Below are 14,303 nucleotides of genomic sequence, written 5' to 3'. Positions count from 1 at the left end.
TTCTAAGTCAATCGTTTAGACTCTCTCAGGCCAGGAACTGTTCATGCCCGTGCTGATCCCCAGATATGCCACCACCAGACTAATTTTTATTTTTTGGTAGGAAGGTTTATAGAAAAATATGTTTATGAAAAGTATGCCCCTGCAAGAAAGAAAACTGAAATCGAGATTACTGGAAATCACTGTTATTTACCAACATGACAGGTTTTAGGCAGTGAAAAACATGTTGATTTATTGTTGAGAATGCCTTAATGCCAATCAGTAGTGATTCAAACATTTACAAAGACCTATTATCTGTTATGATGTCCTCAAGTTCATCAGTATTCACTATAATATAATAACTTGTAGGGTTGCAGGGGGAGGATGTGGGTTTTTGAGAAATGTCATTCTTTGGGTGCCGAATTCTGCAGGTTATTTCTGTTTTTCCTTAGCCTTGGCACAAGGGTTTTTGCTTTAAAGACTCAGAATTATGTGCCAGACAAGCATTATCATGACTACCTAACCAAAAGGTAAAACAAGAAGAGATAATATAGTTAAAATGTAAAATGTCTCAAAGCATGATTCAATGTAATTCAAATGGCTTAACAAACAAGCCTTTGATTTGCCTCTGAAAAGTCCACTTCAACAGCTGTGTGGCTAGCATAAAATGTCTAATTCATGTTTTATCAGAGAGCTGCAGATCTGAGATCAGTCCAGGCTGGAGAATTTTCAAACGATGTGCCGCAAAAAATTTTAAAACCTGCAATACCTGACTATTTAATCAGGGGCACTGACCTCTTTCTCCTTAGAGTGTCAAAAAAAAAAAAGATAACACAACAACAGCCGTCCGGTGTAAATTAATCAAAATTATACCTATTTTTTTTTTGTCAGATAGACAAATATATATATTTTTAGTGTGCCACAGAATTTTAGTAATTAGTTTATGTGTGCCATGACATGAAAAAATGTTGAAATTGCTGGTCTAGGCCATATCTCCTGCTTTCACGGATGAGGAAACAGATCCCCAAAGTTTACAGCTTGTGGCAAAACCAGGTCTCCTAAACTAAGTACAATGTATTTTCTTTCCAAAGAACTGACCCTACTACCCTACTCCTGCTACAATGTGACAATGATAAAGATGAAAAATATTATGTGCCCTGGCCGGTTTGGCTCAGCGGTTAGAGCTTTGGCCTGTGGTCTGGAGAGACCCGGGTTCAGTTCCCGCTAAGGGCACGTACCTCAGTTGCAGTTTGTCCCCAGCCCTGGTTGGGTAATGTGGGTGGCAACCACTCTATGTGTCCCTTTCACGTTGATGTCTCTCTCTCTCTCTCTCTCTTCCCCTCCCACTTTATCTGAACAAAATATCAAAAAATGTCCTCAGGTGAGGATAAAAAAAAAACAAAAAAGAAAAAGAAAAATATTATGTGAGTTTTCCCTATGTGTCAAATGATGGCTTAAGTACTTCACATGAAAGGGCCATTTAGTCTTCAAATTAGAAATATTATTATCTTTATTTAACATATGAGAACAGAAGCAAAGTGAGAATTATAACTCACCTGACCTTACACAGACGGAAGGTGGTGAAGCCAGAATTTGAACCCAAGCAGTCTGACTTTAGAGCCCACAGCCTCCCATCACTCCAACCAGCCCACTGCAATGCCATGGCACATACTATAGACCTACATGCTTCGAAATCAGAAAGCCTGAAAGCATTTATTGCTATAGCTTTTAATAAATAGCATAACATAAACATAATTGAGCACTGAACATTTCACACCACATAAAACTTCAGGTTTCTGTTTTTCTGTGCTCTTTCAATCTGGGCACTTGTCTCTCTCTCCCTCCCCTGCTCTCTCTGCCCCCCAAGTTTTGAGAGCTGCCTGAAGAGCTCTGATTCAGTATCAATGACGCCATTATTCACTGAGCCTGACAAATTGGTTGGCTTCAAACATTATGTGCTTCCCCTTCTCCATTTCCTCTACTTCCCATCAGAGAATGAATGTTTCTCTCTTAATGTTTCCATTCACAATTAAGAAGGAACTGATATTCTTTTTAATGAAGAGAAAGAAAATAAAATTACCTATCAACTAATGTAGTAGTAACATATTTCCTAGGCAGAGTATTTACAAAGAGTACAAACACACCTGAGAGAATAGCAAGCAAGAATTTATTTTCTGATAAGGTGGTTACAGTATTTGTATAATAATAGGGATATCTAAAGAATAAGGAATTTTCACACCCCGGTTTTGTAAGTAGACTTTGCTCTATTCGCCAAGAGAATCCTATTTCAGGGCTAAATGCAACATAGTATTTGATGTGATCAAACTAAAATTTAGTAGATTTTAGGCTATCAGTACGTTTAAAAATTGGATTTAGCTTTTTAAATATTTCTGAACATACTGTTCATAATGAAAAGGTACAGAAATCTTGAGTATAATACTAGAATTTTATCATCTGTACTAATAAAGTTATTTTTAAAAGTTTGTCCTGCATTCATGGAAATGAGTGATACACTGCAGAAGGCTAGTATGGTCACTATGGGTAATAATGAAGGATGTGATTCTAAGAGATACAGAAAAGAAAGAGGAAAACAATCTTCCATAGCCATTATTTTAACATCACTGCAACAGCCTCCTTTTTTTCTTTTTTCTTTTGGTTCTTATTTTAGTCTAAATTTCTTAGTCTAGCTTTTAAAATGTCCTGTTGTCTGGCTTCACTCAATATGTACAAATGGATCTCCCACTACTTCTCCCAAGATATACCTTCTGCTCGGACTATTTATACACCACACTCTCTCCCACTTCTGCATCTTCGCTTATGAATAAGACAAATGATGTATTGTTTATGGGCACCTTTCATGAATCAGCATGTTAAGTTGCATGTTTAACCCTTGTAAAAGCATAGGACATAATGTAGGAACCATCATTTCCATGTTTTCCATTTTACAGAAAAGAAATTGTATCTCAGAAAGATTAAAGTGTCTAAGAAAAGCAAAGCAGGTGTCCTGAGATTTGAACCCAGCTTTGATTTCTGAGTCCATGTACTTTCTTTGATATCATGCTGCTTCCTCTTACCTGGATACCCTCCCTCTATACTGCCCTTTGGCTAAACCTATGCTGATCTTGTGTCCAGTGTCAGTCCCACCTCTTCTATGATGCCTTCCCAGGCAACGGCAGTCTTTCCAGGTGTTGCTTCTCCTGGGTTTTTCCATAGCACTTAAAACCTGTACAATTTAGACTTTAACTAAATATTATCTAAAAAAGGTTTACTGTTGTTTGATGTGCCTTTGTTTGCTTTCCAACTTAGTTTTTAATTTCTCAAAGACTTCCTAGGCTGCATACACAGTAGGTGATTTGTGAATACTTAAGGAACTATTCTGGCATCCTGGGTTATATAAGATGGACAAACAATAACACTGAGCTGCGGCACAGAATGGTGGGGAATCTTGGACCAGAGGGTGGGGAAGGTAGACTGGGGCTATATAAATTAAAGGATTATAATGTCGTCCAAGAAGTGTAGATTGTATCTGTAAGTCCTTGTAAGTATTTGAGAATTGAATGAGAGGAGTTCTAATTCAGAAGGATATACCTGGCTGTGTTGTGAATCACATCAATGGAACAGGGTGAGAGACTGGGCTTTGTACAGCCATAGCATTTGTCCTCATTTGTTTCTGTTACAGTGGGAAATGTTTTACTTTTGTTGTTTATTTAAATCCAATGGCACGCCCTGGCTGGTTTGGCTCAGCGGTTAGAGCATTGGCCTGCGGTCTGGAGAGACCCAGGTTTGGTTCCCGCTAAGGGCACGTACCTCGGTTGCAGTTTGTCCCCGGCCCTGGTTGGTCGTGCGGGTGGCAGCCACTTGATGTGTCCCTTTCACGTCAATGTTTCTCTCTCTTCTCTCTCTCCCTCCCACTCTATCTGAGCAAAAAATGGAAAAATGTCCTCTAGTGAGGATAAAAAAACAACAACAAAAAAAATAAATCCAATGGCACACACCCAGCACAAAAATACACACAGTGCTAACAGTCAAGGCAGACTGTTCCAGACTGTAGAATTTATTTTTTATCTTTTAATTAAATTTATTGGGGTGACATTGGTTAATAAAATGATATAGGTTTCTGGGATACAGACTCTGTAGGATTTATTATCCAAAATCCCAAAGGGCCAATAAAAAGACAAATTAATTATAACCAAGATTAAGAGCTATTATTCACATTAATAAAATACACTGCTGAAGTTGCAAAACTGATGTTTGGAAAGAAAAACCAATTTACCCAATGTGAGCAACAGTAGGAATTTTTATAGTTCAAGACTGTTCACTTTTGGAGGAGGGAGAAGAGAAAAAAAAAAAAAATATATATATATATATATATATATATATATATATATATATATATAAATAAAATAACTTCTCAATGAATTTGCTTTACATGGCAAGAAAAAAGCTGTTAGTAGAATTCCTTACAGGCATGTAACATCATTTTACTGTCTTATCTTTTAAGACCTACATACTCTCTGTCCTATTCTCAGTGTTTGTTTGTTTTTAAGTAAATGAGAGAGTCATTCAGCTGATATTCTCGTAAGTAGAAATAAGGAGAAAACACTCACTAAGACTACTTATTAGAGAAGAGGGGGACACCATCAGAAGGGAAGGAATCAAAGACTCTCTTCACCAAAGCAAATGCTTCACTCTTAAGCTAAAGCAATTGTGATTAACTTCTAAGAAAGACTAAGATTTACCTATAATCACAAATAATAAAATTAGCAGTCATGTGTGTCTGACAGAATAGGGATAAAACACCTGAAGAAGAGAACACTAACAAAATGTGGGGTTAGGAGACAATGTTTCCCTGAGGAAGGCGTGTTTCAATTAGTATCACCACTGACTGCTTCAGAACACTCAAGACGTCCGAGGTCCTGGAAACCAACAGCACCCGTGCTCTGCTTATATAAATGGAGCTGTGCATTCCCTGAAAGTTAACAACCAGGAAAGGCATGGCATGTTACATCTCTTCTTATGTGAAAATAAGTTACCATTTATGACTTTCTCTCTAATCCTTGGAGCACCCCTGAAGATACAAATACCCCCTTTATAGGTTGGAAAAACAAAAAACCTGTCCTGACTTCTCAGCAAGTAGCAGCTGAGCCAACTTCTGAAATCAAATCTTATTGATGTCCAAGCCCATGCAGTGGATTGGAAAGAATGAGTGTGAATTTTATGGGGAAAACAGAACTCCAGAATAATTAAAGAAAATAGACGTAATGGAAGAAGAGGCCAGAGGCCCAGCCATCAACTGCAGAGAGAGAACCAACTTACCAGCATATTTTGTAGTGTTAGATTCATCCATGGACCAAAAGCAATAATCAAAGGCAAATACCTGAATAAAAGAACAAAATATTAAACTTAAAAATTAATTAATTTCTATGAGTAAATCAGACTGAAAAATAAAAAATCATTGATGAAGGTGAGGATCCCTGCTACTGTCTGAGTTTTAAAAAACCACCATAATGGGTTTGATGCTTTGTGAACCCTGAAGTTTCTTTTAAACTGATGGTTATCCTCTTATATTAGATTGTTATATATGAAAATTGCTATCTATCCAGCCATATTAACCAACATTTTAAAAAAGGATACATTTAGGGAGAAAAAACAATGACTTCTCTCCCAAGTCAACAACTCCAGCATCTGCTGTAACCCTGTGGTTGGCTGTCCCACAGCTTCCCAAGAAAGGCTAAAGCAATCAACTTTCATTTAAACCAGTTCCCCCTAACTTTCCATGACCCTACCATTCTAGCATAGCCAAAGCTCAAAAGTTTCCACACTGCCATCTTGGACACCATTCCTTCTTCTGTTTCAGCATGCAGTCTTGGACCCAGTGTTAATAAATCAATAATTCACTTCTCCATGCATTAATTTTCTATATAGCTACTGAATGCCTACTGTGTTATCACGAATGGCTGATGCTGCCTCCCTAAGGGGCCTCATCTAATCAATGTTTTCCGTGCATAAGCCCATCACTCCGGCCATCATCAAATGCATAGGGCAACATTCCCTCAAGTGTGCTTCAAGGAACAGTATTTTCATGAGATAGTCCATAAAAAAAGATTAAATCATGTTAGAAATGGTGTACATTTTGCCCTGTTTGAAATTCTCAACATTAAAAGCTCTGAAAAGTCCTCCAGCTAATAAATCCATTTAATTGTTTAACTTTTTATCTCTCTAATTAATTTTGGTGAGGAGACCTTTTCTTCAGTAATACCTGTTAACATGCCTTGAAACTAGCATTTCTCATTATACCTACCTCTTGGCTAACTCTGGCCCAGATGACTCAGCAACCACTTTCCTGGGCTCCTTTTTACAGCCCCACCCCCACCCCACCCCCTTATAGTCCAAATAGCAAATTACAAACCTTCCATGGATGGGGATTCTTTAAAGCATAATCATTTCCAAGAGATCTTAAGCTCTGAGCAAACGGAACCCAAGCTCTTTGACCTGGCATTTGAGACTGGCCACCAAAAGTCCTTTCCAGCCTATGTCCGCCAACTTCTGCTTCAGCTGAGCTCATCAGCACCTTGGAGTTACAATCCCATCTCTGTCAGTGTTTTCTTCATTTCCACCCTTCAAAATGCTTCATACTACTTAAGGCCCTATTCAATATATTCTTCCAGGAAGCATTCCTTGGTTTAATTCACAGGAATTAGCTCTCTCTTCTCTAAACTCTCACAACACTGTTTAATGCTTTTGTGTGACACCTATCCCAATTACTCGATTTTTCACTGATCATGTGTATCATCTGTGCATATATGTTTTATCTGCACTAGTAGACTGAATTCCTTGAAAGCAGGAACCATACCTGATTCATATTTGTATCCTTCAATGTTCATAGTAATTGCTTTATACTTATTTATTGAATGATTAATGGCACTGAGACCTGATAGGAAAGCAGGTCCTTTTCCATCATCAAAAGATTAAGCTAGATTCTGAATAGTTTCAGCACTACATATACTTCAATGCTTTTAAAACTGATTTAGGTATGCATACAACTTAGATTATCAATCTCAAGTCCACATTCAATTTTGTTACTTATACAAACATTCACTCTGGCCTTACAATAAACAAGGCTAAAATGAACAGCTATGGAACAATAGTTCCAGCCAACAGAGTGTGGAGTATTTACTGCATTCGGAAGGCTGTTCCAATGACTGGAGAGACCACACAGGCATAATCCAGTTAATCATCCTGCCTCGAGGCAGGACTGAGCTTCAACACTTTGCCTGAGAGATGAAGATTTGTCTTGGTTTTAAACATTTCCAGAAAAGGAGATTTCACAACCTCTTTTCAATGGCATCTTATAACAGTGTTCATTCCCAGGACATTTTCCCTTCTTTTTCACCTAAGTCAACTCTCCTTACTTTAAATGATCAATAGAGGCAATTTTCCCATTTTTATGTATCTTTATTGGTTTCCTCTAGAGTCTCAATGAACTCCTCTTTTTTAGAATGCTCACCCCTCAAACCAGTCATGGCTATTACTGTACTAGACATTTATCAGTAAGAAGGCCGAAGCCCAGTAATCTGAGGGATTTCCCTAAAAACTCAAAGCAAGTGAACAGGAAAAACTGGTGTAATTTTTTTTAATGCAAGCCACAGGTGGTCACCCCTTCTGTGAACTTCCACGGCACTCTAGTTTCCATGGCACTAGTTCACACGGTGTTCAGTGTGGTCTCATCTCCACTCTAAAAGAGAAGCCCTTAGGGGCAGGGACTTCAGCTCATGCCCTTCATAGTGCCTGGTGGGTACCTCATACAGAGCAACTGCTGAACGTAATATTTCTTCAATAAATAAACATAATACCAGGAGAAGGAGTTGGAATGCAGACAAGAACACGGAATGGATGTGAGAACTGTTATGAATAAGCATAAGTTCAAACTGCAAGTTATATTTTTAGGTATTTCATTACTTTCAGATGCATGTTTTGGGGGAACTTGGTTCCATCAAACGTTCAATACAGATTTGGTCACAGCATAGCACCTGGGGTCCTCTTTGGCACCATTATTCCATGGTTCATGCGGAGAAACAAGTCTAGCCACGTCATGTGTATAGTTTGCACAGATATGAAAACAATTATTTGACTGCTGCAAGGATAATTTTAGTTATGAATGTTACTAAAAGAGTTCCAAAGATGTTTAAAATAATTTCGTCTTATTGTTTTGTCTACTTTCCTTGCAATCTTGTTATTATAAACTATTCACAAAATATTACCTTTCTTTTCAGGGCCAATTTTACTTATAGTTCAATCACAAAAGGTTTATAACAAAGGGGAACATGATTTTCTTAGGTTTTGCAGAAGTCTTTGTTTTCCAATACAAAAATCCACTGATATTTCAGAAGAGATAACAAAATTATTTTCTTGAGAGTTATTCCTTGAAAGCTGACCACTTCAAATAAAAAGAAATTTTTTCAAAGCCAGCATATGATGTTAGAGAAATATGTTAAATAAGACTTCTAACTTGTTTCATAAGAATTCCTAAATCCTTATTTCATCTTCTATTATGGAGTCACTAGTATCTTAACTGGAGGGTGGGAGACGGGGAACTTTTTAATGCATACAGCTGAGTAAAAAATAAATCAAATTAGGAAACCATAAATTTCATATTTCATCAATACCAATCAGCACCGTGAGAACTCTATTTGTAAAGGCATCCATACCTTCTGAGAGCCTTCAACCAGAACAAGAGCTACAAGTACAGATGCTCTTCAGTTGTTTTTAAAATTGGAAAGCCACTGTCTTCAATAAAATATGACTCCACCTTCTCAGAATTCCACTCTTTCCTCTTCATTTGCAACTTGTAGAATTCATACCAGCATTTAATTCCCTGCAGCTTGCCTTCCACATCTGCTCCACCTTCATCACTCTTGAAAAATGTTAGCTCTGCGTCTTTGTGAACCACTGAACAGCTAGCAAAGTTACTACAAGTTGTTTTTAATAAGGCAAATGTGTTGAGTGATATGTATTCTGAGGCAAAGGAGTTCCAGGGCTTAGGAGCCGGATGCAGCACAGCCTAACTCCACTCTTATCTGAAAGTCCAATCTCTGATGGCATTTCAGCAAAATTCAATTTACAACTTTAAAAAAAGAAAGAACGAATCTTCACATTCCTTGAAGAACCAAAAGGCATCAGTGTTCAAAGAAATGTGATCTGGTCATCATTTTCCTGATGCATAAAACTAAATATAAAGGTACTACCTCTGTTTCCTCCCTCCCTCCCTCCCTCCCTCCCTCCCTGTATGCCTTCTCTATCACGTTCTCCAATTGTAAAATGTTTAATTCAGAAACCAATCAACAAATACCTATTTGCCATTTTTCTCAATTTTAGGTATCTTAGGGAACTCAAATATGTATTAAGCATTTTTTTGTTGTTGCTCTCTAGTTGCTTAGGATCTAGTTGAAAAGACAAAACATAAAACAATTATTTTTTAAAATAAAAACGTACATTTTTCAAAATCATTTTAATTCCTCTCACAGCCCTTTTCCAGGCAGAAAGTGATTCATCCAATACTACTCTATAGATAATTTAACTGTATTCAAAGAAATATTTCCAAGCATACACATCAGATTTTTTGTGAAGTGGGTCAAAGCCTACTTACTCCCTTTCAATTTGTCCTTATTAAAATCTTCCAATGTCATCTCAAATGTCACTCTCTTGTGAAACCTGTCTTTAGGACACTACTTATTACTCTGAATTTCATACCTGTCTAACTAGATTATGTGTGTGTGTGTGTGGGGGGTCCCCTTTGTTCTGCTACGTTATTAGTTCTTAGAGGACAAGATCATGGTTTTCCCAATGTTTTCATTGTCCATAATTCCACCAAACAAAAATACTCTGAGAACGTATTTTTAAAGCAAGTTCTTGGTGAACTACCTTTTAGTGACATGATCTAGTAACATTATGCTTTCACGTATGGTGACTGCTTAGAACGGCGCACACGGGGGTGTGAATTCTTGGCAGCACTGCGATGGAGTGGATGGCACCAGTACTTTGTCAACATATCCCTTTTCACATTTGCAGAAGTGACGAGACTGGTGTCAGCCTTCAGACATTATTTGTGTTCACCAAATTCCACTCTTTTGCTAAAAAGACAGAAGAAAGCGCCCATATTTATCTATGTATTATGTCTAAAGTCAGCCATCTCTCCGGCTCTGAGAACTTCCACCAATGACCAAGAAATCTTATGGGGGTATTAAGCACAGAGGGACGGCCAGGGTCGGGGGGGGGGGGGGTTGGGGGAGAAAACACAGACACCTCAGGGACTCCCTCCTTCCTGCAATCTCCCTCTCCTCACTTCCCTGCCCAGTGAGCTACATACAAATCATTCTTCAGGACCTTCCTGTCTCCTCCTCCAGTGTTCCCTCAACCTCCTTTCCACATGTAGTCCACCCTTCTGTGCTGTTTTAGTTGATAGCTCCATCTCTCTAATAGCTACCTGAATAATTACACATTTTACATTAAATTAGGACTGTGGGAATTTATTTATTTTAAATCCTCACTTGAGAATATTTTTCCATTTATCTTCAGACAGAGTGGGAGAGAGACAGAGAGAGAGAGAGAGAGAAATGTCCATCTGAGAGAGACAGATCAAGTGGTTGCCTCCCACACGACCCCAACCAGGGCCGGGAACCGAACCATAACCGAGGCACATGCCTTTGACTGGAATCAAACCTCTGGACTCTTTGGTCCACAGGCCAATACTAATTGCTGAGCCAAACGGACCAGGGCAGAACTGTGGGAATTTAAAGAAAATGTCTAGTAATATAATGCCTGGCGCATAGTAGTAGTTCGGTATACAGCAGCTACTGTTATCAGTATTAACGGTATCTACTCATGGGCTCCTCTCCCCAGTTAACAGCATAGCTACCACCTACGGAGAGTTTACTATGTGCCAGGCACATCCTAAGGGCTTTATAGTCTCATCAAGCTGGAAGGTTTCCTGAATGTGTTAATTCATTTCTTTATTCCCCACAGTTACAGACACAGTCAATAGGTGCTTAGTATTTGCTGAATCAAATAGAGAAATGAGAAAAGCCCCCAAAAGGTCCATATGGGCATGAGTAGAAGAGTTGCTACAGCTCATTGCGTTCTGTGTCAAAAGCATCAATGCAAAACACACTACTTCCTAGCTCCCAAATCCAGAATCAAAGGGCTTGGAGGGAAAAAAACTCCACTGTATGAGAACTTCCTTTGTTTGCACAAAGGAGTGTGTCTCTCTCCTCTCAGTCTATACTGTCATCCTCCTCTCTTTGCACAATTAACCCACTGTTCACATCTGCAGACCCAGCTGCTATTAACAGCCTGTTCCTGCTACTGTCCACTTTGAAAACTGAGCCCAAGATCTCTCCACAAATCCCCATTTCTCCAACATTATAAATATTGGCTTGCCATATGTCCTGTTTTGTGGTTACTCTTCAACTTTGTCAATTTGAGAGTATACTTTACATAAAAGTAACATGCCAAATTTGTTCACATCTCACCATACTGTGATGAGAATTGAGTCAAACCAAAAAAAAAAAAAAAAAAAAAGAAAGTGTTATATTTCAAGTCATGTTAAAATTTTCCTTTTGATGCCAAGCTTCCACACTTTTCTCTCTTTCATCTCTTTCTCCTATTATCAGAGATGTGAAGAGTCATAAAAAAAGAAGAATGCACTCCATTCACTTTGGAGAAGCCAGGCTGAAACTGGAAGAAAAGCCCCACACTGAAAGCCTGCCTGATCACCAGACTGTCTTCACCTCTGCTGTGTGCAGAGCGGCTCTGCCAGCACCGACTCCAGCCTGTGTTTGTGCATCTCTGCTCCTGGGCACCAAAGAAGGAGTGAGTTCTCCCGACAGACGCCACCTTCCCATTTACAAAGCTGTTGAGTAACGGCTGTCTTTTTACGATGTAATGAATCATTTCCTTCATATATGCCTGTATATGTATGCATACCAATGTCTCGAATTACAGTTAGTATTGGCTGACTGTGAAGACATCGAGGCACTTTAAAGACTCGGAGCGAGCCAACAGCATCTGTTGCACATCTACGAGCAATAGGCACCGTTCCTGATCTCAGGGAATTCACAGTCTGTTGTGGGAAATGACTGTGCTGTGCAAAGCACTACTCTGAACTGCAGTTTGAATTTTTAAGTTGTCCCTTCAAACAACGATTTCATCTGTGCATTCATTTAATAGGCATTTACTGAGGAGCTATTATGAGCTAGTTAGGGCAGAAATAAGAGTCCCCCAGTTGTAAGGATCTCACATTCTATTAGAGGGAAGTAACCAAAAGAAAACAGGGGTGGGGGTGCAATATATAGAAGTTAGCATAGGGCTCAGCAGGAATACAAAGAAGGAATAATTACGATGCAGGGGTGGGGGTGGGGTGGGACGGGTGCAGTGAGGCTCGGGGAAGGTTTCTGGAAGAAGCAGCTTGGGCTGAATTCTGAGGGAGTAGACTGAGGCAAGACCATGTGAGACTTCACATGCCTTATTAAGAAGCCTGGAATGTGGTTTGTTGGCAAATGACCAGATCGTATTCTGACTTTGTAGTGACCGTTGTGGCAGCAATGTGGAAGATGGACTTAACAGATTGAGACAAGAGAAAAAAAGAGCTAATTAGCAAATAATTATTATGAAGGTAAAAGTTTCTAATACCCAGCCTCAGTGGGGATAGAGAGGAGCTGTAGCGAACAGTTACTCATCTTCTGGCCTAGACTCCCGTACCCCATTTATTCTAGAAATAGGACCTGTTCTTTGGAGAACTCCACTAACTCCACTCCAGCCGTTTGACTCCCGTGGCTTGCTCATGTTCATATATGGCATATAAAGTCCTCTATTACATATATGGTTGTCTGGGGGAGAAGGCAGGTAAGGTGCCCACTGGGGCTCAAGTTGGACTGCTCACAGTTCCATAATCCCCTGACCACAGTGAACTGGTCCTAAGCGTCTGATGGAATTTCTGGATAAGGGACCAAGGAAGTCAAACCAGTTTTTGTCTAACAACTGATGCTAAAATCTGGGATGAGGTTGAAGCCATGTTTCTAAGCACGTGGGCCACAAAAACAGGCACAGCTGGTGTGCAGTGAGAGAGAGAAAGGAAGGGGACACACATGGGACAGAGACAGAAAGGAGATAAGGAGAAGTGATTGTATCTGAATCCCAGCCACTTCCTGTTTGTGAGTTCTTTGAGGTATCCCAGAGTCATTTATCTTACCGTTCATCTAGTCTGAGTTCCTATCATTTTAGCTGAAAGACTCCCAACTACTCCAGGAAGAAATAAATATATGAAATGTTAAAGGAAGAAATAACCAGGCTTGATCATCCTTTGAATATAGGACTGAAAAAAAGTTATGAGTATTAACAGTCCTGTAGAAAAAGACACCAACAGGCAAGTACCTTGAAAACCATCCAGAGTTCCAAAAAGTTTTAAATAGGATCTAGTCCTACCAAATCCCAGACCAATATTAAGACAAAGCATAGAGCTTCTATTTAGCACTAATTCCAACTCTTTCAAATACTCCATTCCTTTCATGTTTAATCCTTTATCATTCATTTTTAAAATCTGCTTCACAGTTACTGAGGGAAGAGGGCTGGGTGTCACAAATGCATAATCAGTTGCATTTCTGGTTCTTTCAAGCTCTGATTGCTTTTCAAAAAAACTAGCAGCCCAGATAACTTCTCCAACAGCAAAGGGTAAGTTCGATGTTTTAAAAACACAGAAGATTTCTTCTACAACGAAACAGCCCAAAAAATAATATATAAATGTCTAAGCATATGATCCTATTTCTTATCTCTAATAAATGCTATTGCTCATTAAAAAGGAAAAAATAAAACCCATGCTGAATCTGAGTCACCTTGACATCACCTACCATGCCCATTCTCCAGGGCTGTTTCGGAACCTCCAGACCAATACCTCACCTCATCTACCTAACACCCCACTGGACCAGGCCTGGTGGTCCAGCACAGACAGGAGGTGGGGTGGACCCCAAGGCCATAGGTTACCAGTCAGAAGGACCTGAGGAGGTCCAGGGGCTGCAAGCATTTATTGTGCAGTCAGAACAAACTGAAAAGGTTGACAGTTCACTCTGCTGGGGATGATCTAAACCTGGGGGGAGGGGGGGGAGGTGGATTCATGACTCTGCCATGTCCAGTAGGCTTTCACTGGTCTGGATTTGGAGATGGATCAATGCCAAGAGGCAGGGGAGAGGGACCTCTTTTTTATCTGGGGCCTATGGTTTGTGAAACATCAGTTGCACCTTTTGGCACCTAGAGGCACACAGTTACCGTGAAACACC

The 14,303-nt window shown here is 39.4% G+C and overlaps 1 protein-coding gene across 3 annotated transcripts in view; it reads right to left on the bottom strand.

Moving 5' to 3' along the window:
- The window catches only part of KIF13A (kinesin family member 13A), a 208,697-nt gene that overhangs the window by 95,890 nt on the left and 98,504 nt on the right, over positions 1-14,303 (bottom strand). For all 3 annotated transcript variants that reach the window (XM_036255370.1, XM_036255369.1, XM_036255371.1), the window contains one exon: positions 5,293-5,353. In XM_036255370.1, coding sequence (XP_036111263.1) covers positions 5,293-5,353 — 61 coding nt within the window. The remainder of the gene's footprint in view (positions 1-5,292; positions 5,354-14,303) is intronic.

This window comes from Molossus molossus, unplaced genomic scaffold (assembly GCF_014108415.1).
Source record: "Molossus molossus isolate mMolMol1 unplaced genomic scaffold, mMolMol1.p scaffold_m16_p_12, whole genome shotgun sequence".
NCBI lineage: Eukaryota > Metazoa > Chordata > Mammalia > Chiroptera > Molossidae > Molossus > Molossus molossus.
The sequence above is the reverse complement of the archived record's forward strand: the minus strand, read 5'-3'. Positions and strand labels throughout refer to the sequence as shown.